The sequence below is a fragment of the Scyliorhinus canicula genome, chromosome 21, assembly GCF_902713615.1.
Source record: "Scyliorhinus canicula chromosome 21, sScyCan1.1, whole genome shotgun sequence".
In the NCBI taxonomy this organism is placed as follows: Eukaryota; Metazoa; Chordata; class Chondrichthyes; order Carcharhiniformes; family Scyliorhinidae; genus Scyliorhinus; species Scyliorhinus canicula.
In genome coordinates this window covers 46260355-46283224 of record NC_052166.1, presented here as the reverse complement: position 1 = coordinate 46283224, position 22870 = coordinate 46260355, and the positions used below count along the sequence as shown (strand labels likewise).

Here is a 22870-nt window from a genome sequence, read left to right as displayed (position 1 = left end):
GGAGAGTGGGAGTGTGTTCCATCTTTGCAGGTCCTTTTTTACTTCCTCCGTCAGGCTGGTGAGGTTCCATTTGTGGATCCCTTTCCAGTCATGGGCTATTTGGATCCCCAGGTAGCGGAATTTGTGTCGGGCTTGTTTGAACGGCAGCCCCTTTAGTGCCCCCCCCCCCCCCCCCCCCCCCCCCCCCCCCCCCCCCCCACTTGCGGGTGTACTGGGAAGATCTCGCTTTTGCTCATGTTGAGTTTGTAGCCCGAGAAGGCTCCAAACTCTTTCAGGAGCGCGATGATTCCGTCCATGCTGCTTTGTGGGTCCGAGATGTAGAGGAGCAGATCATCTGCATAGAGTGAGACTCTGTGCTCTCTGCCTCCCCTTCGGATCCCCCTCCAATTTTGTGCTGCCCTGAGCGTGATTGCTAGCGGTTAGATTGGTAGTGCGAACAGCAGCGGGGACAGTGGGAATCCTTGTCTGGTGCCCCTGTGCAGCTGGACGTATTGGGAGTTGGTATTATTGGTCCGTACGCTCGCCATGGGAGCGTTGTATAGGAGCTTTACCCAAGCGGTGAACCCTGTTCCAAGCTCGAACCGCTCCAGTACCTCTATGAGGTATTTCCATTCGACTCTGTCGAAGGCCTTTTCTGCGCCCAGGGAGACGATCACCTCTTGTGTTCTCTCCCCGGAGGGGGTCATTATCACGTTCAGCAGGCGCCTGATGTTCGAGGTAAGCTGTCTACCTTTGACGAAGCCCGTCTGGTCCTCTGTGACCACCTCAGGTACACAGTCTTCTAGCCTTTTGACTAGGATTTTGGCCAGTATTTTGGCGTCTGCGTTCAGCAGAGATATGGGTCTGTATGACCCACATTCCGTTGGGTCTTTGTCTTTCTTAGGTATCAGCGAGATTGAGGCCTGTGCTAACGTGGGTGGCAGTGTGCCCCTAGCTAGCGAGTCTGTGAACATCTCCCGCAGGTGCTGGGCCAGCGCAAATTTTTGGTGTCATCGGTGGAGCGGGAGCCACTCCGGCACGAGCCTAGCCCCTAAAGGTGCGGAGAATTCCGCACCTTTGGGGAGGCCCGACGCTGGAGTGGTTGGTGCCACTCCGCTACGCCGGGACCCCCTGCCCAGCCGGGTAGGGGAGAATTGCGCCCCATATCTCCACATCTTTGGTAACTCTTAATCACAATGCTATCATTCATGGCACTTCATGTATGCTAGTTATTCTTTTTAGCTATGTCACCAATGTTGTCAATTACAGGAAGTTTTTTTAAGTGAATCCCATAACTAAACAAGCACTTGTGCATCAATTCTTAAGACTTCAATTTATATACAATATACGTGTGCATCAGTGTTCATTTTATTCCCCCACTATTTTTCTAAAATATAACTTCTTTAGAGAGTGAACTAATGACCTAAGGTGGCGGCTATGAAGGAGTTGTTGGTGGCTCATTTGATGGCTCCGCTAGGGTCGGAATTTTGGACCTTTCTCCCCGATTTTTTGTCGGATCTGATTTGGAAAATTGATGTTGGATGCAACTGTGACGAGGAATCCTACATCAGTGCATGGAGAGGCGGCCCAGGAGTGCTTGTAAAGGAAGAAATAGGCGAACGGAGAAGGCTTGGGCTGAGGCCGCAGCGGTAGAAAGCATGGCGGACGAACTGAGTTCTGGCTCGATGGAGCAGCTGATGCAGTTCATACAGGAGGGCTTCGCCAAGCAGAAACAGGAATGCTCGGACCCGATTAAGGAATCAATTGCGCAGGTGGAACTCGGACTGGATGCTCAAGACCGGGCGATCCAGAAAGTGGAGAAGGCACTGACTGAGCAGGAGGAACATCAAGCTGCAGTGGAGTTGGAGGCGGGGATGTTGAGAAACCAACAAAAAAGGCTTCAGAAAAAGGTGGAGGTACTAGAGAACAGGTCCCGCTGGCAGAACCTGAGAATCGTGGGTCTTCCGGAGGGATCTGAAGGTACAGACGCAGGGGCATACATAGTGGGTTATGCTCAAGAAGTTACTGGGGGAGGGGACGTTCACCCGACCCTTGGAGATGGACAGGGCGCACAGAGCGCTAGCGAGGAAGCCACGTGTAGGTGAGCCCCCGAGAGCTATGGTGGTGAGATTCCACAGGTACCTGGACAAGGAGTGCATCCTACGGTGGGCCAGGCAGACACGGAGCTGTGAATGGGAGAACAGCATTCTGTGTATACATCAGGATCTGAGCGCGGACGTAGCCAGGAGAAGAGCTGTATTCAATCAGATAAAATTGACCCTTTTCAAGAAGAAGTTTAAGTTTGGACTGCTGTATCCGACCTGTCTTTGGGTCACTCACGAAGAGCAACATTTCTAATTCGAATCGCCCAAGGAAGTGATGGACTTCGCTAGAAGGAAAGGGCTGGTAGCGGACTGAGGTGTTTGGACTGAACTTTGCTGCAGCGTTCATGTTTTTAAAAAGTTTTTGTTTTTGGACGTTATCTGTAATGCCTTCTGTATCGATTTGGGTCTACGGATGAGCTGTGTGAGTTAAAGTTTGCATTGCACTGATGAGGTTGGAGGTGTGAATGTTAGATGTTGGATCTTTTTGATTTTCTTTGTGTTTCTTTTGGGGCAATTGGGTTGGTATTGTTTTTGTTTGCATAAGTGGGTCCGAGGTGTGGGGGTAACAATAGCTGTGAAAATGTCTGGCGCCATGGGCGGTGGCCACCAAGCTAGCTGAGTGGGCTAGCTCACGGAAGCGCAGTGTGGGGTGAGCTGATGTTATGCTTTTTGAAGGTGGCTGTTTGTATAGTGCTGTTACTGCGGGGTGGAGGGGGAGGAAATATTCTGCTGATGGGGGAGTAACTTTTGCTGTGGGACATTAGGAAGGTCGGGGACGGAGGCTGCCTGGGGGTGGGCCTGCGGTTGCATGGGGCGCGGGCTGGAGACTGGCCCAAGATGGCTGATCGGCAGGACGGGGGGGGGAAGGGAAGCCCCCCCCAACCAGGCTGATCATATGAAACGTAAGAGGGCTAAATGGGCCGGTTAAGAGGGCACAGGTGTTCATGCGTTTGAGGGGACTGAAGGCGGACGTGGCAATGTTGCAGGGGACCTACCTGAGAGTAACTGACCAGGTCAGATTGAGGAAGGGATGTGTCGGGCATGTTTTCCACTCGGGGCTTGACTCTAAGACTAGAGGGATCGCAATCCTGATCAACAAGCGAGTGTCATTCGAGGCGGGAAGAATAATTGCGGATGTGGGGGGTCGGTACATCATGGTCAGTGGGAAGCTGGAGGGGCTGCTGGTGTACTCGTGAATGTGTACGCGCCAAAATGGGATGATGTGGAGTTCATAAGGAGTATGTTTGGGAAGATCCCGCACCTGGATTCGCATAAACTGGTCATGAGGGGGGGCTTCAACACAGTCATTAACCCAGGGCTAGACCGGTCTAGTTCAAAGACAGGCAGGGTGCCAGCAATGGCAAAGGACCTAAAGGGGTTTATGGAGCAGATGTGGGGGGTGGAACCATGGAGATTTGGGTGGCCGAGAGTGAAGGAGTTTTTCATCTACTCCCACGTGCATAAAGTGTACTCCCGGATTTACTTTTGTATCCTGAATAGGGCTTTACTGACGAGGGTAGTGGATACTGAGTATTCAGCGATCACGATCTCGGATCATGCCCCGCACTGGGTTGACCTGCAGGTGAGCCAAGGAGGGTGGCCAACATCCGCACTGGAGGCTGGACGTGGGATTTTTGGTGGATGAGGAGGTAGATAGAACAGTACAGCACAGAACAGGCCCTTCGGCCCTCGATGTTGTGCCGAGCAATGATCACCCTACTCAAACCCACGTATCCACCCTATACCCGTAACCCAACAACCCACCAACCCCCCCTTAACCTTACTTTTTTTTAGGACACTACGGGTAATTTAGCATGGCCAATCCACCTAACCCGCACATCTTTGGACTGTGGGAGGAAACCGGAGCACCCGGAGGAAACCCACGCACACACGGGGAGGACGTGCAGACTCCACACAGACAGTGACCCAGCCGGGAATCGAACCTGGGACCCTGGAGCTGTGAAGCATTTATGCTAACCACCATGCTACCGTGCTGCCCGTGTGTGGGAGGCTGAGGAAATGTATCCAGAACTATCTGGAATTCAGCGACACGGGGGAAGTTTCGGCTGCAGTGGTCTGGGAGGCGCTAAAGGCGGTGGTTAGAGGGGTGCTGATCTTGATACGGGCCCACAGGGAGAAGGTAGGCAGAGCAGAGATGGACCGACTGATAAAGGAAATACTACAGGTCGACAGGAGTTATGCGGAGCCCCCAGAGGCCGGGCTTCTAAGGGAACGACGGAGGCTACAGGTGGAGTTTGGCTTGTTAACTACAAGGAAGGCAGTGGAGCAGCTGAGGAAGGCGAGGGGGTGATTTATGAATAGGGTGAGAAGGCCAGTAGAATGCTTGCTCAGCAGCCAGGGAGATTGGGAAAGTAACGGACAGGGATGGGAACCTGGTTGTAGATTCAGCTGGGGTCAATAAGGCGTTTAAGGAATTCTATACCAGGCTGTATGAGTTGGAACCCCCAGCAGGACCGGAGGGGATGAGGCAATTTTTAGGAAGGCTGAGGTTCCCGAAGGTTGACGAAGAGTTGGTAGAAGGGCTGGGGGCCCCGATCTGGTTGGAAGAGATAGCAGAAGGGCTGAAGGCCATGCAATCAGGACCGGACGGGTACCCAGTGGAGTTTTACAAAATGTTCTCTGGGATACTGGGGTCGCTGCTGATGTGGACATTTAATAAGGCAAGGGAGAGAGGGGGGCTTCCCCGACGATGTCACAGGCCACTATATCATTGATCCTGAAGCGGGATAAGGACCCGGCGCTATGCGGATTCTACAGACCGATCTCCCTACTAAATGTAGATGCCAAACTGTTGGCTAAGATCTTGTCCTCAAGGATTGAAGACTTCGTTCCGGACGTGATTGGGGATGACCAGACGGGATTTGTTAAGGGGAGGCAGTTGGCAGCCAACGTAAGAAGTGTTGCTCGTTCTGGGTGAGTGTGCTTAACACTCACTTTGGCTCTGTTTCTTGTTCTAAGCTCTGGAGTCGCCAGGTGCCGTTAAGACACCGCCACACGCTTCAAGGTGAAGTTCAAAGCAATAAAACCGTACACCAATTAGTAAGTCCAAACAACTAGAGTTTATTATAATACAATTATAATAACTACCCATGCACACGCTAAAGGATTACACTTACTCCTACCGCTAAACAACTAATACTTATCTCGAAGGAACTGCTGGGTCAGGGAACAAGGCCTCTTGCTCTACTCTGGTCTGCAGACTTCGGATTGTTATGAATTGCAAAGGGTGTCAGGAGTGCCTTTTTCTGGTAGCGGTCGTCGTTAGGCACTTACTTGTTGGTGGCTGCTGCTCGACGGCTGGAGTAGAAGACAGGAGCCAGGAGACTGAACCATGTGTGGGACCTTTCTTTTATAGGTCCCAGGGGGTCCGCGCCCCTTTGGGCGGACTCCCTTACCTGCTTGGAATCGATTGGGTCTCTTCCCAATCGATATGTTTGAAACCCCAATCATAGGGCAGTTCCTCGGTTGCTGGGGCGGTTCTTGAGACCTATTGTTTTGGGCTTCTCTGGCGCCACCGGGTCTGGCCTTCCATAGAATGTATCGATTTGTGCTTAACTTGTGTCCATTGTATCTGGGACTCGCCCGGTATTGCCTCATTAGTATGTTAACTGGTTTTCTTTCACAGTGCTGTCTGGTCTCTGCAACTGTCAAAACCGGTTTCTGCAGTCGTCCCAATATACAATCGCCTTGCAAGCTGCTTGCTTTCCAACATGTCCATTTTCCCTGCATTCTTTGCAATCTTCCATTTTGTGTTTGGCAGTGGCCACCCCAGGTGGCTACACTCCCTCCTTGTGATCCTCATGAGAAATCATGAAGGATCGCCTAAGTACGGTGTCTTTGTGTTCCCTGACCTCAGCGAGTTCCATGGCTTCTATTCTTTCCTCAACTATGGCAAAAACATTTTAACTAACATTTTCTGATTGGCGCTATGTCAAAGGGGACATGCATTACCAATTCGAATCGGGAACCTCTAACTATCGCAATAAACTATTCTCATCTCACATTTAAAACATCCTATAACATTCTAAACCCTTACTCATTCATACCACAGTATCTTTACATTTCGTTTTCTGACTCAGCAGTCGAGCGCAGAACATTATAATACATCCGCAGTAATCTTTATTTACAGATCGCATTAAATTAAATCTTTTATTATACATCAAGGGGTTGGGGGGATTGGTGAAATCCGAAAATAGGGGATTGTACTCTGTAAATGGTTGAGGCGCAAGAGCGGGAGGCTCTCCTTCTCCATTTCCTCATCCTGAGGGTCTGCACTATGATGCAGAGAACTGCAATCACCAAAAGTGATTCAATGACATACGAAAGTGAGTACCAGTTCATGAATTTTGTGCACCAGGTCTGGTCCTTGCTGTTCATTACTGGGCTTTGAGAAGCCGGTGTGTGGGAAACATTAACGGCGGGGGCCATAGGGGGAAAATGGTTTGCGTCCGCGCGCAAAAATACAAAAACAGTAACTAAAAGCATGTAGTTCTTCATCGTGGTCTTCTTCCTTCCTTCTGTCCTATTGTATTGCTGATCTTGCTCTGATCCTTCCTTCGACTGTTCGGAAGCTATGGGATCAAGCACAGTATCTGTCAATAATTCGTTTAATACCTGTAATGTTAGTGTATCTGTCCTCTCATTCCAATTGTCCCTTAAATGAATGGCCAAGTCACACCCTGTGACTCCCCTCATTTTTTTTTCAAAAGCGAATTTAGGACCAGACATACACCTAACAACTTTACCACTGCGAGCCGTCTCGCAGGTTTTGTGATTTACCATCCGAATGTTCCTGGATGTAAATAGCATATGGGATGGCTGCCGAAGGGCTACCTTAAACAAAAATGAAACCAAAGTTTAGAAATTAGGTATCCGAATGGGTTGTATGTCGGCCGCTACGGGTAAGATTTGAATGGGATCCCCGGGTAGGGCATGCTGTGCTGTACCCGAGCTTAGCTGACCAAAGGGGGGTCCTCAGACAGGGCGGGTCCTCAATGCCGTTTGTTCACTGCCTGAGCAACCTGAAATGAACGGGCAAGAATGTAGTCGTAGTGGGATTGCAGCCTCTATTCCCAGAATAGAGGGGCACCTAAAAAAACAAGGGAGGAGCCAAGATGCTCCAACATCTGTAAACAGAAGACAAGTCGTGAACATTGTCGGTTCTCCAGAGGACATTTCAACTGAGTGAAGTTCTCAGAAATATCTGCGGATAAACTAAAGTGCATGTGAGGTGGTCACAAGCTTTTCAGCTGAAAAGTAAGTGGCCAATCTCCAATCAAACATTTAACATACAAACAAACATACATACGTGCAGGTTCCATCAGAAAGGACATCGCTTCTCTCAAGCGGTTCCTCTTTTACATCATCTGGACACCTCACTTCTCCTCATTCTCTGCGAACAGGGTCGCAAAGGGGTTGCCGTGTCGGGAGTCAGACATCAAGTCCTCCTCTTCTCCCGGATCCCATACCCTTGTATGGCTCAGGCATGCAATCTTTGCATTGTGTGACCGGGGGTCACTTTCGTCATTGCGGACAAGTCGCCAAGAATTGTCCCTGTGCCAAATCGTGGGGTCTAAAATTGAAGGAGCATTGTTGGGGTCGTCAGTGTTGGGTGGTGGGTGTAGGTGTGGGTCCGGATTTTTAATGTAGGCGATCTCCATGGGGTCACTGGAGTCGGGGTCGTAGTCGCTGAAGTGGGGGCTGTAGGGTGGAGTGCTGTGGCTGTCCTCAGTTTCACAGTCACTGTCTCTGCTGTGGCAGCTTGTGGGCGTTCCGGGGCGTGGTCTGAAGTCAGTGGGCGGAGCCGAGGTCGAGTCCGATGAGGAACTGGTCTGTGAGGGGGAGGGTGGAAATGTGTCTCTTGTGGGCGGGGCGAGGTGTTCTGTTGCATCGAGTAGGACATGGTGCGAGTGGTTTGACTGTGTTCCATAAGCCTTCAGTTGGTTAATATGAAACCACGCAGTCTTACCGTTGGGGTACTTTATCCTATAAACTGAGGGGCTGATTTTGTCCGAAATTGAGTATGGGCCGGAAAATTTAGGAGCCAAAAACATGCTGGGGTTATAAACAGATAGCATAACCTGTTGCCCAACCTGAAATTCTGTGGGGTGTACATTCTTGTTAAAACAGGCCGTGCTCTGTTTTCGTCGTTTTCCCAATATTACTGCAGCTGCTAGCTGTGCAGACCTCACAGTTTCAACTAATTCTTTGACTGCTTTCTCGTGTGTGAGGGCCGTCACTTCTGGGCTGGTCATGTCCAGTCCTAAAAGGAATTCTGATCCTTTCATAGGGCGTCCGGTCATGAGTGTGTGTGGGATGATGAAACTGTATTTCGGATGAACATTAGTGCGAATGGGAGCACTGAATCCCAAGTCGAATTGTTCTCCTGTACCATCTTCCTAAGGGTCGATTTTAGGGTCCGATTCATGCGTTCTACTATCCCGCTTGACTGGGGGTGATCCGCAATGTGGAAATTCTGTTTTATGCCGAATATGGTCAGGACGTTCTTCATGACCCGTCCTGTAAAGCGAGATCCCTGATCTGACTCTATACTTCTGGGGAGACCCCATCTCGTAAAGATGTGGTGGGTCAGGATCTTTTCAGCTGTTTTAGCTGTGTTGGTGCGTGAAGGGAATGCCCCTACCCATTTGGTAAAGGTATCTATGAACACCAGAACATATTCATAGCCATTCCTGCAAGGGGGCAATGGTCGTATAAAATCGATCTGGAGGTTTGTCCAGGGGCCATTAACGGGGCGAGTGTGGCTGAGTTGTGCCTTCTTTGAATACCTCTCCGGGTTATTCTGCGCACAAATTAAACAATTCTCAATATAGTGGGTAACATCTTGTCGTAAGCTGGGCCACCAACAGAGTTGTCTAAGGTGTCTTGTGGTCGGGTCGATCCCTTGGTGTCCATGGCTGTCATGGAATAAGGCAATCATTTAATTCCTGTCTTGTTCAGGAACCACATACAATTTATCTTTAATGATCACACCCTCATGTGTGGTCACAGCGTGTTTGAATCTATCATACTGGGCCACAAAGTTTCCTTTAAAAATCTCCCGGAGATTTTCGTCCTGCTTCTGTGCCTGTACTAAATCTTTGATTTCTGTCTGTGAGACCTGAACTGCACTCACAGGGGCGCTAGCTGGTGCACTAGCTGGGGGTGTCCAAAAGTGACCTCGCCTGGAACCTGCTTTTGCCAGTGCGTCGGCTTTTACATTTCATGGGGGGGGATGACCTATGGTGACTCCTAACTTTAACTATGCCATACGTCCTATCCTTTGCCTTCGCTAGGATATGGCGGAGTAATGGGGCTGATGGAAGGGGCTTCCCGTCTGCGGAGACAAAACCTCTTGTCCTCCACAGGGGTAGAAAATCGGTCAGGCTGTTACAGACATATAAGCTGTCCGCATATATGTCTGCTGGGCTGGGGAACGAATCTGGGTGGTCCACTATATAAGCAATGGCCGTGAGCTCTGCTGCCTGCGCGCCTAAGTGACCTGGTAATTTTAATGCGATTTCTTCTAGTGCGCGACCCTGCGCATCCTCAACATAAATCCCGCATCCAGTGATGCGTTCTCCATCTAAAACTGTGGATGAACCGTCCACATATATCTTCAATGGGGCACACGTGTCGGTGTGCTGGGGGCTCTGGCATGAATTCCCTATCTTTCTGGGGGGCGTCTTTGCAATGAAGGGTTCTGTGTTGTGTAGGGGTGCTACAATCTCACATTCATGGGGTTGTCCTGGAGGTTGTCCACTAAAAATGTGTGTGTTTTGGTCCGTTTAACTGTTATGTCCCGTCCTTGTAACAGCAGTGTCCACCTAGCTGCTCTTATCTGGCTCACTGAACCGTCCTTCAGTCGACCGTCTAAAAGTAACTGTGTGGGGTTGTGCTCGGTCAAAATGGTGATGGGATTAAGTCCGGTAATGTACGAGAAGTACTGAACTGCCCAAAAAACTGCTAGTAGGTGCCTCTCGCAGGCTGAAAATCCTTGTTCTACGCGGTCTAAAAGTTGTGAGGCATAAGCCACGGGTCGTAGCTGCTCGTGCCGTTCCTGAAGGAGCACGGCCGAGAGGGTCAGATCGGTGCTAGCTACCTCTATTGCATAGGGGGAGAGGTGGTCTGGAACTTGTAGCGCGGGTGCTGCGCTAAGGGCCTTTTTTAACTCTTCCACAGCCTCTGTATGCTGCGGAAGCCATTCCCAAGGGGCTCCTTTCTTAAGGAGGTCTGAGAGTGGGGCTGCCTTTGTCGCAAAACAATCGATATGGTTCCGACAGTACCCAACCTGTCCTAAAAACGACCGGAGGGCTGAAACATTCTGGGGAAGGGGCAATTTGACAATCGATTCAATTCTTTTGAACTCGATCTCGCGTTTGCCGTGCGTGATGACTGTACCCAAATACATCACTTGATTCTCTAATATTTGGGCCTTTCTGGGGTTAACTTTACATCCAATTTCTTGTAAAATTTTCAGGAGCTCGGCCAGAAGCGTGATGTGCTCTGCCTTGGTGTCTGTCTGCAGTAATAGGTCGTCCACATACTGTACCAGACATTCGGGGCGGGAAAATTTGGCTAATCCATTTGCCAGCTGTCGGTGGAAAATGGAGGGGGAATTGTGGAATCCTTGTGGGAGGCATGTCGACGTATACTGCTGTCCTTTAAATGTGAAGGCAAATTTGTACTGGCACGCCTTTGCCAATGGGATTGACCAGAAGTCATTGCTAATGTCCAATACCGTGAAATATTTGGAGTGGAGTCCCTGCTTGAGCATGGTCTCGGGACTTGTTGCTACCGTGGGGGCTACTGCTGGGGTGACTTTGTTGAGTTCCCGATTATCAATGGTCAGACGCCATGATCCATCGGGCTTCCTCACTGGCCAAATAGGGGCATTATTAGTCGAGGCTACTGTCCTAAGTACCCCCTGCTCTAATAAGCTCTCTATAACCATTCCAATTTCTCCCTCTGCTTCTCGGGGAAATCGGTACTGTCTCTGTGGTCTCGGGTCAGGTCCAGTAACTTGAACTTGTCCAGTCATTCTGCCGCAGTCGTGCCGGTGACTGGCAAAATGCTGTCCTGTGTCGGTTCAAAACTGCCCTAACCTGTTTGTCCATGCTAAGCGTGGTCAGGTCGAAACAATAGTCGCCTACTGCGCTAATCCTATTTGCATACTCTCCTACTGTGAGAGTTGCGGGTGCTCTGTCCGATTTTGCCATTCTCTAGACACACTGATTGACTGGATCAAACGACAGGCTGTGGGCATTCATAAAATCAATACCCAGTATGTGTTCTGCTGTGCGGGGCAGATTAACTAAAACAATGGGGTGTCTGGTGGAGATGGTCCCTACCTGAATTGATACAGGGGCTGTAATGTGTCCCTGCTGCGAGTGACCTGTAAATCCGCTGAGTGTAATTGTGGATGTGGTCGGCCACGTGTCTGCCTGTGCTGTAATGGTGGAATTAATTGTTGTGCGGGACCCTCCTGTGTCCCAAAGTAATTCTATGGGCTTCCCTCTAATCTTTGCTGTGACCACCGGCCTTCCGGATCAGTCCCAGAGGGTGTTACAGACCCAAGTGGGGGAGCCCGAACACCGTCAGTCCGTTCCGTCCACATTGGTCTGTCTTGACTGCGTCCCTATATTGTGGATAGGCTTAGCTTTGTTCCTGTTCAGAGTGCCTGTCTGCTGGCCTCTCTGAGATCTCTGTGGGCCGTTGCATTCTTTTGCAAAATGTCCTAAATGTCCGCAGTTGTAACATTCCTGCGACTTCTGTGGGGGGCTGTTCTTTCCTTCATTTACCCATGCGGGGTTTTGGTGCGCTCTTACTGCCTGTATATCTGCTGCAGCCTGAGCTTCTTCTGGGGTCTTCACTTTAACCTTGCCTTGGGCAGATTGTTCCCAAGCGCGGGACAATCTTTTCAAAACCCATTTTTCATTATGGGCCTCTTCTGAGGGGTCATAACTACTGCAGACATTCTGTCCTGCATCTGTGGCGTGGGAGATTATGGTGCGGGTCCATTTAACCATATTATCGTGGGTTAAATGCACTTGGTCTAAATCACCAAAAACAGCAGTGAAATGGATCCACAGCCTTCCTGCGAATGCTGTGGGATGATCTGTCCTCTTTTGCCTACACTTATTTAGGCCTTCGACTTGGTCTCCTCTATTGTACCCTATCGCGTCTAAAATAGATGTATGCATCTCCTCTAGTGTGCCTCCTCCAACGTTCTGTGGTCGGGGAGGGCTGCAACTACTGATGAGTCTAAACTCAAAACTGTGAACTTCACTTGCTCTCTCTCATCCAGGCCGTACATGGTAGCCTGCTGTTTCACTTTCGCGAAAAATTGGTGGGGGTCTGCGGTGGGGAGGAACGGGGTGATTTTCTCACACGCGTCCCTGAGTTGTGTTACAGTTAAGGGGGTGGTGTAGGTGATGTCGGGTGCACCTTCTATGGTTGCCTTTCTTTGGGTAGTGACTGGGTTCATAGGTGCGGGTGCTATCTGATCTGTGGGGGGTTGGGGTGCTTTCCTTTTCTGTTGCGCTGCTGGTGCACATGTTCCCTGAACATAGCGCTGCGCTGTCTCGCTCAATTCTTGCCAATCTGGGGCATTTTCCTCATCTAACTGTGTTCCAAAGGTGCTTTGGAACCCATTCTGTACGGAAAGCAGAGATTGCAGCTCCGCAATCTGCTTCCTACACTTTGCGTGATCCACTGTGCTTTGCCTTTGCTCAGTGGTGGCAGCATGGAGTGCTCTTAAAGCTGCCTTTAGGTCAGAGCATTGCCTTTGCAGTGCCTCTACCTGCTTTTCTGACTCTTCTCTTATCAGGACTGTGCGCTGCACATCTTGATAGGCTTTTTCATATTGGGTTTGGGAACTGCTCAGATGGGCTAGACAGAACTGATGTGCCCTCTTGGCATCATCCACCTCTCTATCCTTCTCTGCCAGCTTCCTTCTTAACTCTAGGTTTTCCTTTTCGATGTCCCTGACATCCACTTTGCTCATCCTATTCCTTTCCTCTAATTCTGCTCGGAGCGTCCGAACGACCTCCTCTGTGCCTCGCAATTGTGCCAAGCAGGACACAATTGCCATCGGCTTGCGTGCTTTACTTAAATTCTTCCTGTGAATTTGAGAAAGGTTCTCCCACCAAGTATGTCCTATACTCCCGGGACCTGTGTCCTCATTCACACAAAACTCACTCCAAAGGGGCCATCCTTTCCCTTTGAGATATTTCCTGAGTTCCAGCTCCCATACGGGACACTGGCCTACTCTGCTACTGCTGGTCGCTGCGACCACGAACTGCTCTGGGTTCATGAGGCGTTCCATTGCCTGCATGGCCATTTCCTCTTTCTCTCTTTAATTTGGAACAGGGGATGATCAGGTAATGCTTTTAAATACGGGTACGGCTTTCGCTATGTTCCGATTATAAAACTCCCGACAGTTTGACGCAACAAAAATCTCTCAGTTTAACCTTACAACCCTGTTAGTTACGCATGCAAAAACACACTTCCGAATTATCGTTATTGATTTGAACTCCTTGAACACTTGTGGTTTTTCCTTTTTCCCAATTGGATTTCCAATTCAAATTTCTGGGTTCTCTCGGAGTGGGGGGGGGGCACTTCTAATCGAGTCCCTTCGTGGTCGCCACTAAATGTTGCTCGTTCTGGGTGAGTGTGCTTAACACTCACTTTGGCTCTGTTTCTTGTTCTAAGCTCTGGAGTAGCCATGTGCCGTTAAGACACCGCCACAAGCTTCAAGGTGAAGTTCAAAGCAATGAAACCGTACACCAATTAGTAAGTCCAAACAACTAGAGTTTATTATAATACAATTATAATAACTACCCATGCACACGCTAAAGGATTACACTTACTCCTACCGCTAAACAACTAATACTTATCTCGAAGGAACTGCTGGGTCAGGGAACAAGGCCTCTTGCTCTACTCTGGTCTGCAGACTTCGGATTGTTATCAATTGCAAAGGGTGTCAGGAGTGCCTATTTCTGGTAGCGGTCGTCGTTAGGCACTTACTTGTTGGTGGCTGCTGCTCGACGGCTGGAGTAGAAGACAGGAGCCAGGAGACAGGAGACTGAACCATGTGTGGGACCTTTCTTTTATAGGTCCCAGGGGGTCCGCGCCTCTTTGGGCGGACTCCCTTACCTGCTTGGAATCGATTGGGTCTCTTCCCAATCGATATGTTTGAACCCCCCAATCATAGGGCAGTTCCTCGGTTGCTGGAGCGGTTCTTGGGACCTATTGTTTTGGGCTTCTCTGGCGCCACAGGGTCTGACGTTCCATAGAATGTATCGATTTGTGCTTAACTTGTGTCCATTGTATCTGGGACTCGCCCGGTATTGCCTTATTAGTATGTTAACTGGTGTTCTTTCACAGTGCTGTCTGGTCTCTGCAACTGTCAAAACCGGTTTCTGCAGTCGTCCCAATATACAATCGCCTTGCAAGCTGCTTGCTTTCCAACATGTCCATTTGTCTGCATTCTTTGCAATCTTCCATTTTGTTTTGGGCAGTGGCCACCCCAGGTGGCTACAGAAGACTGCTGAATGTAATTATGATGCCCCCAAAGGGTAGGGACGTAGAGGTAGTGGTCGCAATGGACGGAGAAGGCATTTGATCGGGTGGAATAGGAGTATCTTTGGGAGGTACTGGGGGGTTTGGAATTGGAATCGACTGGGTCAGGCTACTGTATCCGGCGCTCGTGACGAACAGGTTGACATCGGGCTATTTCAGGCTACACCAGGGGAACGAGGCAGGGCTGCCCCCTCTCCCCACTGTTGTTTGCACTGACCATAGAGCCGCTGGCAATTGTGTTGAGAGCCTCAAGGGGCTGGTCCGGGGAGGAGGTGGGGGGGTGGTGGAACACAAGAGTCTCATTATATGCAGACGTCCTGCTCTTATATGTGTCAGACCCACTGGAAGAGATGGAAGAAATTATGAGGATTCTGGGGGATTTTGGCCGGTTTTCGGGTTATAAATTGAACATGGGGAAAAGTGATCCAGGCAAGGGGGCAGGAGAGGGGATTGGGGGAGCTGCCGTTTAGAGTGGTGGGGGGAAGCTTCCGGTACCTAGGCATCCAGGTGGTGCAGGAATGAGAATGGCTGCAGAAGCTAAATCTGGCCCAACTAGTAGACCAAATGAAGGAGGATTTTCGAAGGTGGGACATGCTCCTGCCGTCACTGGCTGGGAGGGTGCAGACAGTAAAAATGACGGTCCTCCCGAGATTCCTGTTTGTGTTTCAGTGTCTCCCCATCTTTATTTCACGGTCCTTTTTTAAACGGGTCAACAAGGTGATGTCTGGCTTTGTATGGGCGGGTAAGACCCCACGAGTAAAAAAGATGATTCTGGAGCGTAGCCGTGGGGAGGGCGGGCTGGCGCTGCCAAACTTTAGTAATTATTACTGGACGGCGAATGTAGCCATGATAAGGAAGTGGGTGGGGGCTCAATGTGGGAGCGAATAGAGGCGGCATCATGTAAGGGCACTAGTTTGGGGGAGTTGGTAACGGCGCCTCTGCCGTTCCTGCCGGCACAATACTCCACCGGCCCCATGGTGGTTGCAGACCTGAGATTCTGCGGGACGGTCTCTGGGCGGACGCGTTGAGCAGAGTCGACGCATCTACATCATGCCAGGCTCAGCCTGATACAGTTCAAGTTTGTTCCCCGGGCTCACATGACAGTGGCCTGGATGAGCAGGTCTTTGGAATGGAAGATAGGTGCGCAACCATGTCCATATGTTCTGGGCATTTCCGAAGCTTAGGGGATTCTGGCAGAGGTTTGCGGATGTCATGTCCAAGGTGTTGAAAACAAGGGTTGTGCCGAGTCCAGAGGTGGCGATTTTCGGAGTGCCAGAAGTCCCGGGAATCCAGGAGGAGAAAGAGGCAGACGTTCTGGCCTTTTGCCTCTCTGGTAGCCCAGAGACAGATATTATTAGCTTGGGGGGACTCGAAGCCCCCTGAAGCCGGAGACCTGGCTAACTGACGTGGCTAGCTTTCTCTGTCTGGAGAAAATCAAGTTCGCCCTGAGTGGGTCAATGTTAGGGTTCGTCTGGAGGTGGCAGCCATTACATTGACTTCTTTGGGGAAAATTAACCGTCAGCAGAAGGGGTTGGCCGGCGGGGGAGGTTTTAGTTTAGTTTAGAGTAGGGTGTTAGAAAACGTGGGACCTGTGAGGGAGGAAGACAGCTTTTGCATTATATTTTTATTTGTATGTACACTGTTTCTTCTGTAATTGTTGTGAAACAATAAATATCTCAATAGAATGTTTAAAAAAAATGAAAGTGAACTAATCTGTTTCTGTGTTTGTCTCTTTCTCTTCTCCTCCACCACCCACTGCCTTCCCTAAACCACCCCCCCCCCCCCCCTCCCCCCCAAATCTTATTATTATAAAGTGTAAACACAAACCTTTTATCTCTCCTTTCCAGCAGATCGATGGAGCTGAATGGGTACACTGCACTCGGGGATCAATTTATGGGGACACCAGTCACTGCGCACTATCAGTACCTGCCGCACCTTTTTAGTTATGCTGCTCATTCAGGTCTGTTGCCACCACAACCCCGCAACCAGGATCCTCAATCGCATACTCTTGTAAGCCAATTGGTTGGAGCTGAAGACCTTGAACCTCTTGGAACACCAATGCTGATTGAAGATGGGTGAGTTTAAGTTGATGCAACATTGAATCACATATAAACTATCATCTCTTCTAGCACTGAAGCACGGTTTCTGTATTAACTAAGTTTTATGCCCATTTTTAAGTACAACAAATAGAGAAATTCTGTCATGTTGTTTACATTTGATTTGATAACTTTACAAGTCAAACTCTACAGTAAAAATATTACCCAGATTTTGATTGTTTTTAGAATAATTTATCTTTGGGAGGGTTACGTTCAATCTTCAATAGGCTGCTGAATGGAAGACTAGGGTACTTGACTTATTTTTATATTGGGAAAGGAAAGCTTAATACAAATAAGATTGTATTTCATTCTCTTAATTCAACATTTCTTCTCTGGAACAGTTAATCTCACACACATGTACTCACATATATGTATTTGTAGGTCAGCCCACATTTCCTGTCATGTCACCTAAAAAATGTTCCTTTCAAATTAGCTATTTGAATGAATAGATAAATTGTCTAGCAACAGAAAATACCAGGCTCAAGATATTAAAGGAAGTTCCAATAAAACTGACACCAGTATATCCAGCACTGAACTGACAATTGAAGACCAGTTTTGAACTGATGGCTCATCAGTTCAAGTATCTGTAAAATTGGTGATATTACCAAACTGATTACTTTCTCAGTTTATCTGGTGGTATTTCAGACTCCAATCATAAGCTGCATTTATTGCTGGAGTTGCACCTATATGTTGCAGGCTCCAATCAGAATCAACTGAAGTCAATCATCAACTGAAAGTACGCAGTCCCGATCCAATGTGTATGTGTGTGAATGATGGTGCTCCGAATTAATGAGTGTGATTCGGCAGAATTTGCGGTTATGTCACCACATGTTCAGACAAAACATTCTGAATAAAGGTTTGGATAATGCTGTGCAATTTCCAATTGTGGGAGGAAAGGAAGAGGATAAACACATACAATAAAATTCCAGGCACTATCTACACTGTCTATAATTGACTCCAGACCAAGCACCCAGAATAAAAGTTTGAGTAAAAGCTGAGCACATTTTATTGTAAGAATAAAATACCTCCCCAATTGTACAGTTGCTCCACATACATGCTTTCCTCCCCAACCAAGAAAATAATTCTGAGGGCTGCTCTCTGCATGTACCTGAGTGGTGTTACAAAAAGGGCCATAGACCTGGGCTGCACTCTTGTGTTGAGAAGTTGGTGCAGTCGTCTTTTTGCAACTGGAAACAAAATAATTGTTTATTAATTTTGTATCAGAGGTTGTGGGGGTGGGGGCACGGACATTTGTACAATCCAAATAAATAAGTAATCTTTTTCCAACCAGAGGAATGCTGCATTAAAAGAGATGTGGCAGGTAACTTTAATTTCATTTATATAACCAGGTGTATACCATACCTGAAGGCTGCAATAACTTCTTCTTGCAGGTGATTGCATCTTTCCCGATAGGGCTGCATTCTCTACTCTAACCTCCCGATTACCCAGCAGCTGCTTTTGGCATGGACAGGTTCCATCACCTGTACTCTGGAATATGAGTTGGGTGGGACTGGGCTGGGGATGGAGCCGCTCTCCACCAATTGCATCACTAATGTGGCATGAGCTGGGTGGCCCAATTAACTACTGACTTTCACAGGAGCTGTTCACAGTAACTTAATTGAAGCCTACATGTGACAATAAACGATTATTATTATACTTGGAACCACACGGGAAGCTTCTGGGAATGGTTGCCACCTTGCCCTGAGCCTCACATCTAGGTAAAGTTACGTTGCTGTTCTCAACCTCTTACCATCGCCTCACTATTTCTGCCATGTCAGCCGCCACCTCCTTCTCCACAGCCACTGTCTCAGTTGTCCCCTTCAATGCTGTAGCCACACCTCTGCCACCCTAACCACCACTGTTGCCGCCTTTGCCACTGTTACTACTGCATCAGCCGCCCTCTTCAATGCTATGGCCACCACTGTTACCGTCTCTGCCACTGTTGCTGCCTCCTCCACCACTTCTGTAGCTGTTGTCACCTCCACCTCCACTGTTGATGCCTCCTCCACCATTTTCTCTGCAACTGGTGCTAATTCCGCTGCTGTTGCTTCCACCTCTCTGCCTCGACCTTTACTGCCTCCTTTGCTGTTGCTGATTACACCAATTCTGCTGTTGCCGATTCCATTGCTATTTCTGACCCCGTCAGGGTGACCAGATGCAATGTCTCAGTCTTTAGCCTAGCTGCAATGCTGTCGCCAAAGCCAACATTAGTTGGGGGAGAGTTACCTCTCTCCCCCAACTAATGATGCCACCAGACCAGCCACTCCAATATGCAGTCTCCCTCAATCCCGACACGCTGTTGCTGGTTCGCCCACACTGGCAGCTCATGTCATTGAGCATAACCTCATCTTAATCAACCACTTCCGGTTCAAGGCCCTGGCCCTGCCCCTCTGCCCCACCCCTCTCCCCCACTCGACCCACTTGAACCAAAGCCCTGTCAGGTGAAGAGGAGAGGAGAAGTCAGTGGGGGAGAGACATGAGACTGGAGTGAGGTGGTCACTGCAATGTGGGGGGAGGTGAGAGCTGTGGGCTGCTGCTATCAGGGGAGGGAAAGCTCGGGGTGAGGTGCTGCAATTGGGTTGGAGGGGTGCAAGGCAGATGTGGGTGCAAGGCAAATGATGGTGCATCAGGCTGTACAGCCCAGATAAATTGCAAAATGCGTGTTGGGTGCAAGGTAAATCCAATCCTAATGTATATCATCAACACAAGACTTAAGAGTAGAAGTACCCATTCAGTCTTTCGGGCCTGCTCCACTTTTTAATGAGATCATGGCTGATCTGGTTGTGTCTGAACTCCACTTTGCCATCTGCCCCCATGATTCTTGATTATTTGTCTGTCGAAATCTTGTTAACTCTGCCTTGAATAAATTCAGTGACCCAGTCTCCACTGTTTTCTGGCAAGAGAATTCAATATAGTAATGAACCTTGAATGAAAGAAATTCTCCAAATCTCTATCTTAAAAGAGAGATCTCTCGTTCTTAAACTCTTGAGCCCTGGCTCTAGTCTCTCGCACAAGAGGAAACATCCTCCCAGTATCCACCGTATTAAGTCCCTCCAGGATCTGATATGCTTCAGTAAGATCACCTCTCATTCTGCTAAATTCCAATGTGCATAGGTCCAACCTGTTCAACTTATTTTCATAAGATAAACCCTTCATCCCGGGAATGAGTCGAATGAACCTTCTCCGAACTACATCTAATGCGATTTTTTCAAATAAAGATTCTAAAACTGTATTCAGTACTCCAGATGTAGTCTCATCAAGACCCTGTGCAGTTGCAGTAAAACTTTCATACTTTTTATTTAATTCCCCATGCAATGAAAGCCAACATTCTGTTTGCCTTCCTAATCACTTGCTGTACCTGCATATATTTTGTGATTCATGTACCAGAGTTCTGCAAACTCGCTCCATTTAAATGGTATACTGCTTTTATGTTGTTCCTGCCAAAGTAGACAAGCTCACACCTTCCCACAATATACTCCATCTACCAAATTTTTTGCCCACTCGTTTAACCTGACCATATCACTTTGCAGACTACCTCCTCTTGACAACTGACTTTCCTACCTGCTCTGGTGTCATGGGTAAATTCAGTTCCTTTACCCAAATCAACGTAGTTAGTAAAGAGTTGAGGCCCCAGAACTGATCCCTGCGGAACTCCACTTGTCACAGCTTGCCAACCCGGAAAAGATACATTTATCCCGACTCTCTGCTTCCTGTTAGTCAACCAATCCTTTCTCCATGCTAATATGTTCCCCATACACCATGTAATCTTATTTTGTGTCATAACCTTTGTTGATTCTACCTGATTAAAATATGATTTACTAAGTATCCTGCTTTGACCTCCTTAATAGATTCTGGCAATTTTTCTTTGACTGACATTAGACTAACTGGCGTGTATTTTCCTGCTATCTGCATCCTTTTTTGAATAAAAATGTGGGGCGGGATTCTTCCCCCCCCCCCCACACGCCGGGTGGGAGAATCGCCAGGGCGCCGCGCCACACCACCCCGACCCCCGCACGCGATTCTCCCACGTCCCCAAAACCAGCGCCGCATGATTCGCGCTGGGCCGCTCGGAGAATCGCTGCAAACGGCGAGCGGCGATTCTCCGGCCCAGTTGGGCCAAGCGGCCACTACGACACGACAGGGTCCCGCCGGCAATGTCCACCCCTGGTCGCTGCCGGCGGGAACTCTGCGGGAACGCTGTGGGGACGGCCTGTGGAGGGGAGGGGTGCTCCTTCACCGGGGGTGCGTCCGATGGGGTCTGGCCCGTGATAGGGGGCCACCACTCGGCGGTGCAGCCTCTTTCCCCCCGGGCCTACTGCCTTCCGCGGCTGGCCCCAGAACACCACCGCCATGTTGGTGAGGGGCCGATGCGCGTAAGAAGATCCTCGCGCATATGCAGGATGGCACGGCCCAACTGCGCATGCGCAGGATTGAGCTGCCCCAACTGCACATTCGCGGGTTGGCGCAGTGCCCATTTGGCTCCCTGTAGGGGCCATAATAGGTCACGCCTGGGACCTCTTCGTGCCGTTGTGAAACGCGACAGCGTTCAAGATGGCGCAGGCACTTAGTCCTGGGAGCGGAGAATACTGCCCCCGATATTAGCTATTTTTCAAACCACTGGGACTGTTTGAAAATTCCTCGGATTCTGGAAGTTTATAACCAATACATCCATGATCTGTACAGCCACTTCTTTTGAGACCCAATGATTCAGGGCATCTAATCCTGGGAACTTCAATCTTTAGATCTAATAGTTTTCCCAGTACCTTTCCACTAGTGTTGGTGATTATTTTAAGTTCCTCCCTCCTGTTTAACTCTTGATTTTCAAGTATCTGTGGGAAGTTTTTTAAGTCTTCTAATGAAGACCGACGCAAAGTGCCTGTATACCATCTCTGCTATTTCCTTGTTTTCCATTATCAATTCCACACACTCTCTCGCTCTCTCTCTCTAGAGGACAAACATTGGGCGCGATTCTCCGACCCCCACGCCGGGTGGGAGAATCGCGGGAGTGCCGGGCGATTCACGCCACGCCGCCCTGGCACCCACACGCGATTTTCTCTCCCTCCCCCCTCCCCCACCACCACCACCAAAATGGCATGTCGCGTTTTGCGACAGGCCGCTCGGAGAATCGCCGCTCCGGTCGAGCGGCGATTCTCCGGCCCGGATGGGCCGAGCGACCTGCCTAATCCGACCGGTTCACGCCGGCGCCAACCACACCTGGTCGCTGCCGGTGTGGATAGCGCGCGACCGTTGCATGTGGGGCCTGTGGGGGGCGGAGGGAGGATCGAGCACCAGGGAGGTGCTCAGGAGGGGTCTGGCCCGCGATCGGTGCCCACCGATCGTCGGGCCGGCGTCTCTGAAAGACACACTCTTTTCCCTCCGCCGCCCCGCAAGATCAATCCTCCATGTCTTGCGGGGCGGCGGAGGGGAGGACGGCAACCGCGCATGCGCGGGTTGGCGGCGGCCAACCTGCACATGTGCGGGTGACGTCATTTAGGCTCCGCCGGCTGCGTCATTGAGGCGGCGCCACTTTGATGCGGGCGCCAAGGCCCAGCGCGCGAGATTGACGCGCCGCCGCTCCTAGCCCCCTGGGGGTGGGAGAATAGGGGGCGAGGAGCGGCCTCCGACGCCGGAGTGAAACACTCTGGTTTTCACTCCGGTGTCAGCACTTTGTCTCCCTTTGGGAGAATCGTGCCCATTAACTTTAGTTACTGTTCCCTATTTAAATACTTGTAGACTCTTGCTATCCACTTCTATCATGAGCCAGCTTTCTCTCAAATATTCTTCTTTCTCCCTCTATTATATTTTTATTTATTCTTTTCTTCTGCCCAATCAAATTTGTCTAGAGTGCTCTACCACTCTCTAGAGTGATGTGGAGATGCCGGCGTTGGACTGGGGTGAGCACAGTAAGAAGTCTTACAACACCAGGTTAAAGTCCAACAGGTTTGTTTCAAACACGAGCTTTCGGAGCACGGCTCCTTCTTCAGGTGAATCTCAGTAAACATTCACCTGAAGAAGGAGCCGTGCTCCGAAAGCTCGTGTTTGAAACAAACCTGTTGGACTTTAACCTGGTGTTGTAAGACTTCTTAC

The 22870-nt window shown here is 49.6% G+C and overlaps 1 protein-coding gene across 2 annotated transcripts in view; it reads left to right on the top strand.

Annotated features, from left to right (window-relative positions):
* LOC119955516 (nuclear receptor subfamily 6 group A member 1-like) overlaps positions 1 to 22870 on the top strand; it is a 592263-nt gene that overhangs the window by 484400 nt on the left and 84993 nt on the right. For both annotated transcript variants that reach the window (XM_038781784.1, XM_038781786.1), the window contains one exon: positions 16535 to 16762. In XM_038781784.1, the coding sequence (XP_038637712.1) occupies positions 16535 to 16762 (228 nt within the window). The remainder of the gene's footprint in view (positions 1 to 16534; positions 16763 to 22870) is intronic.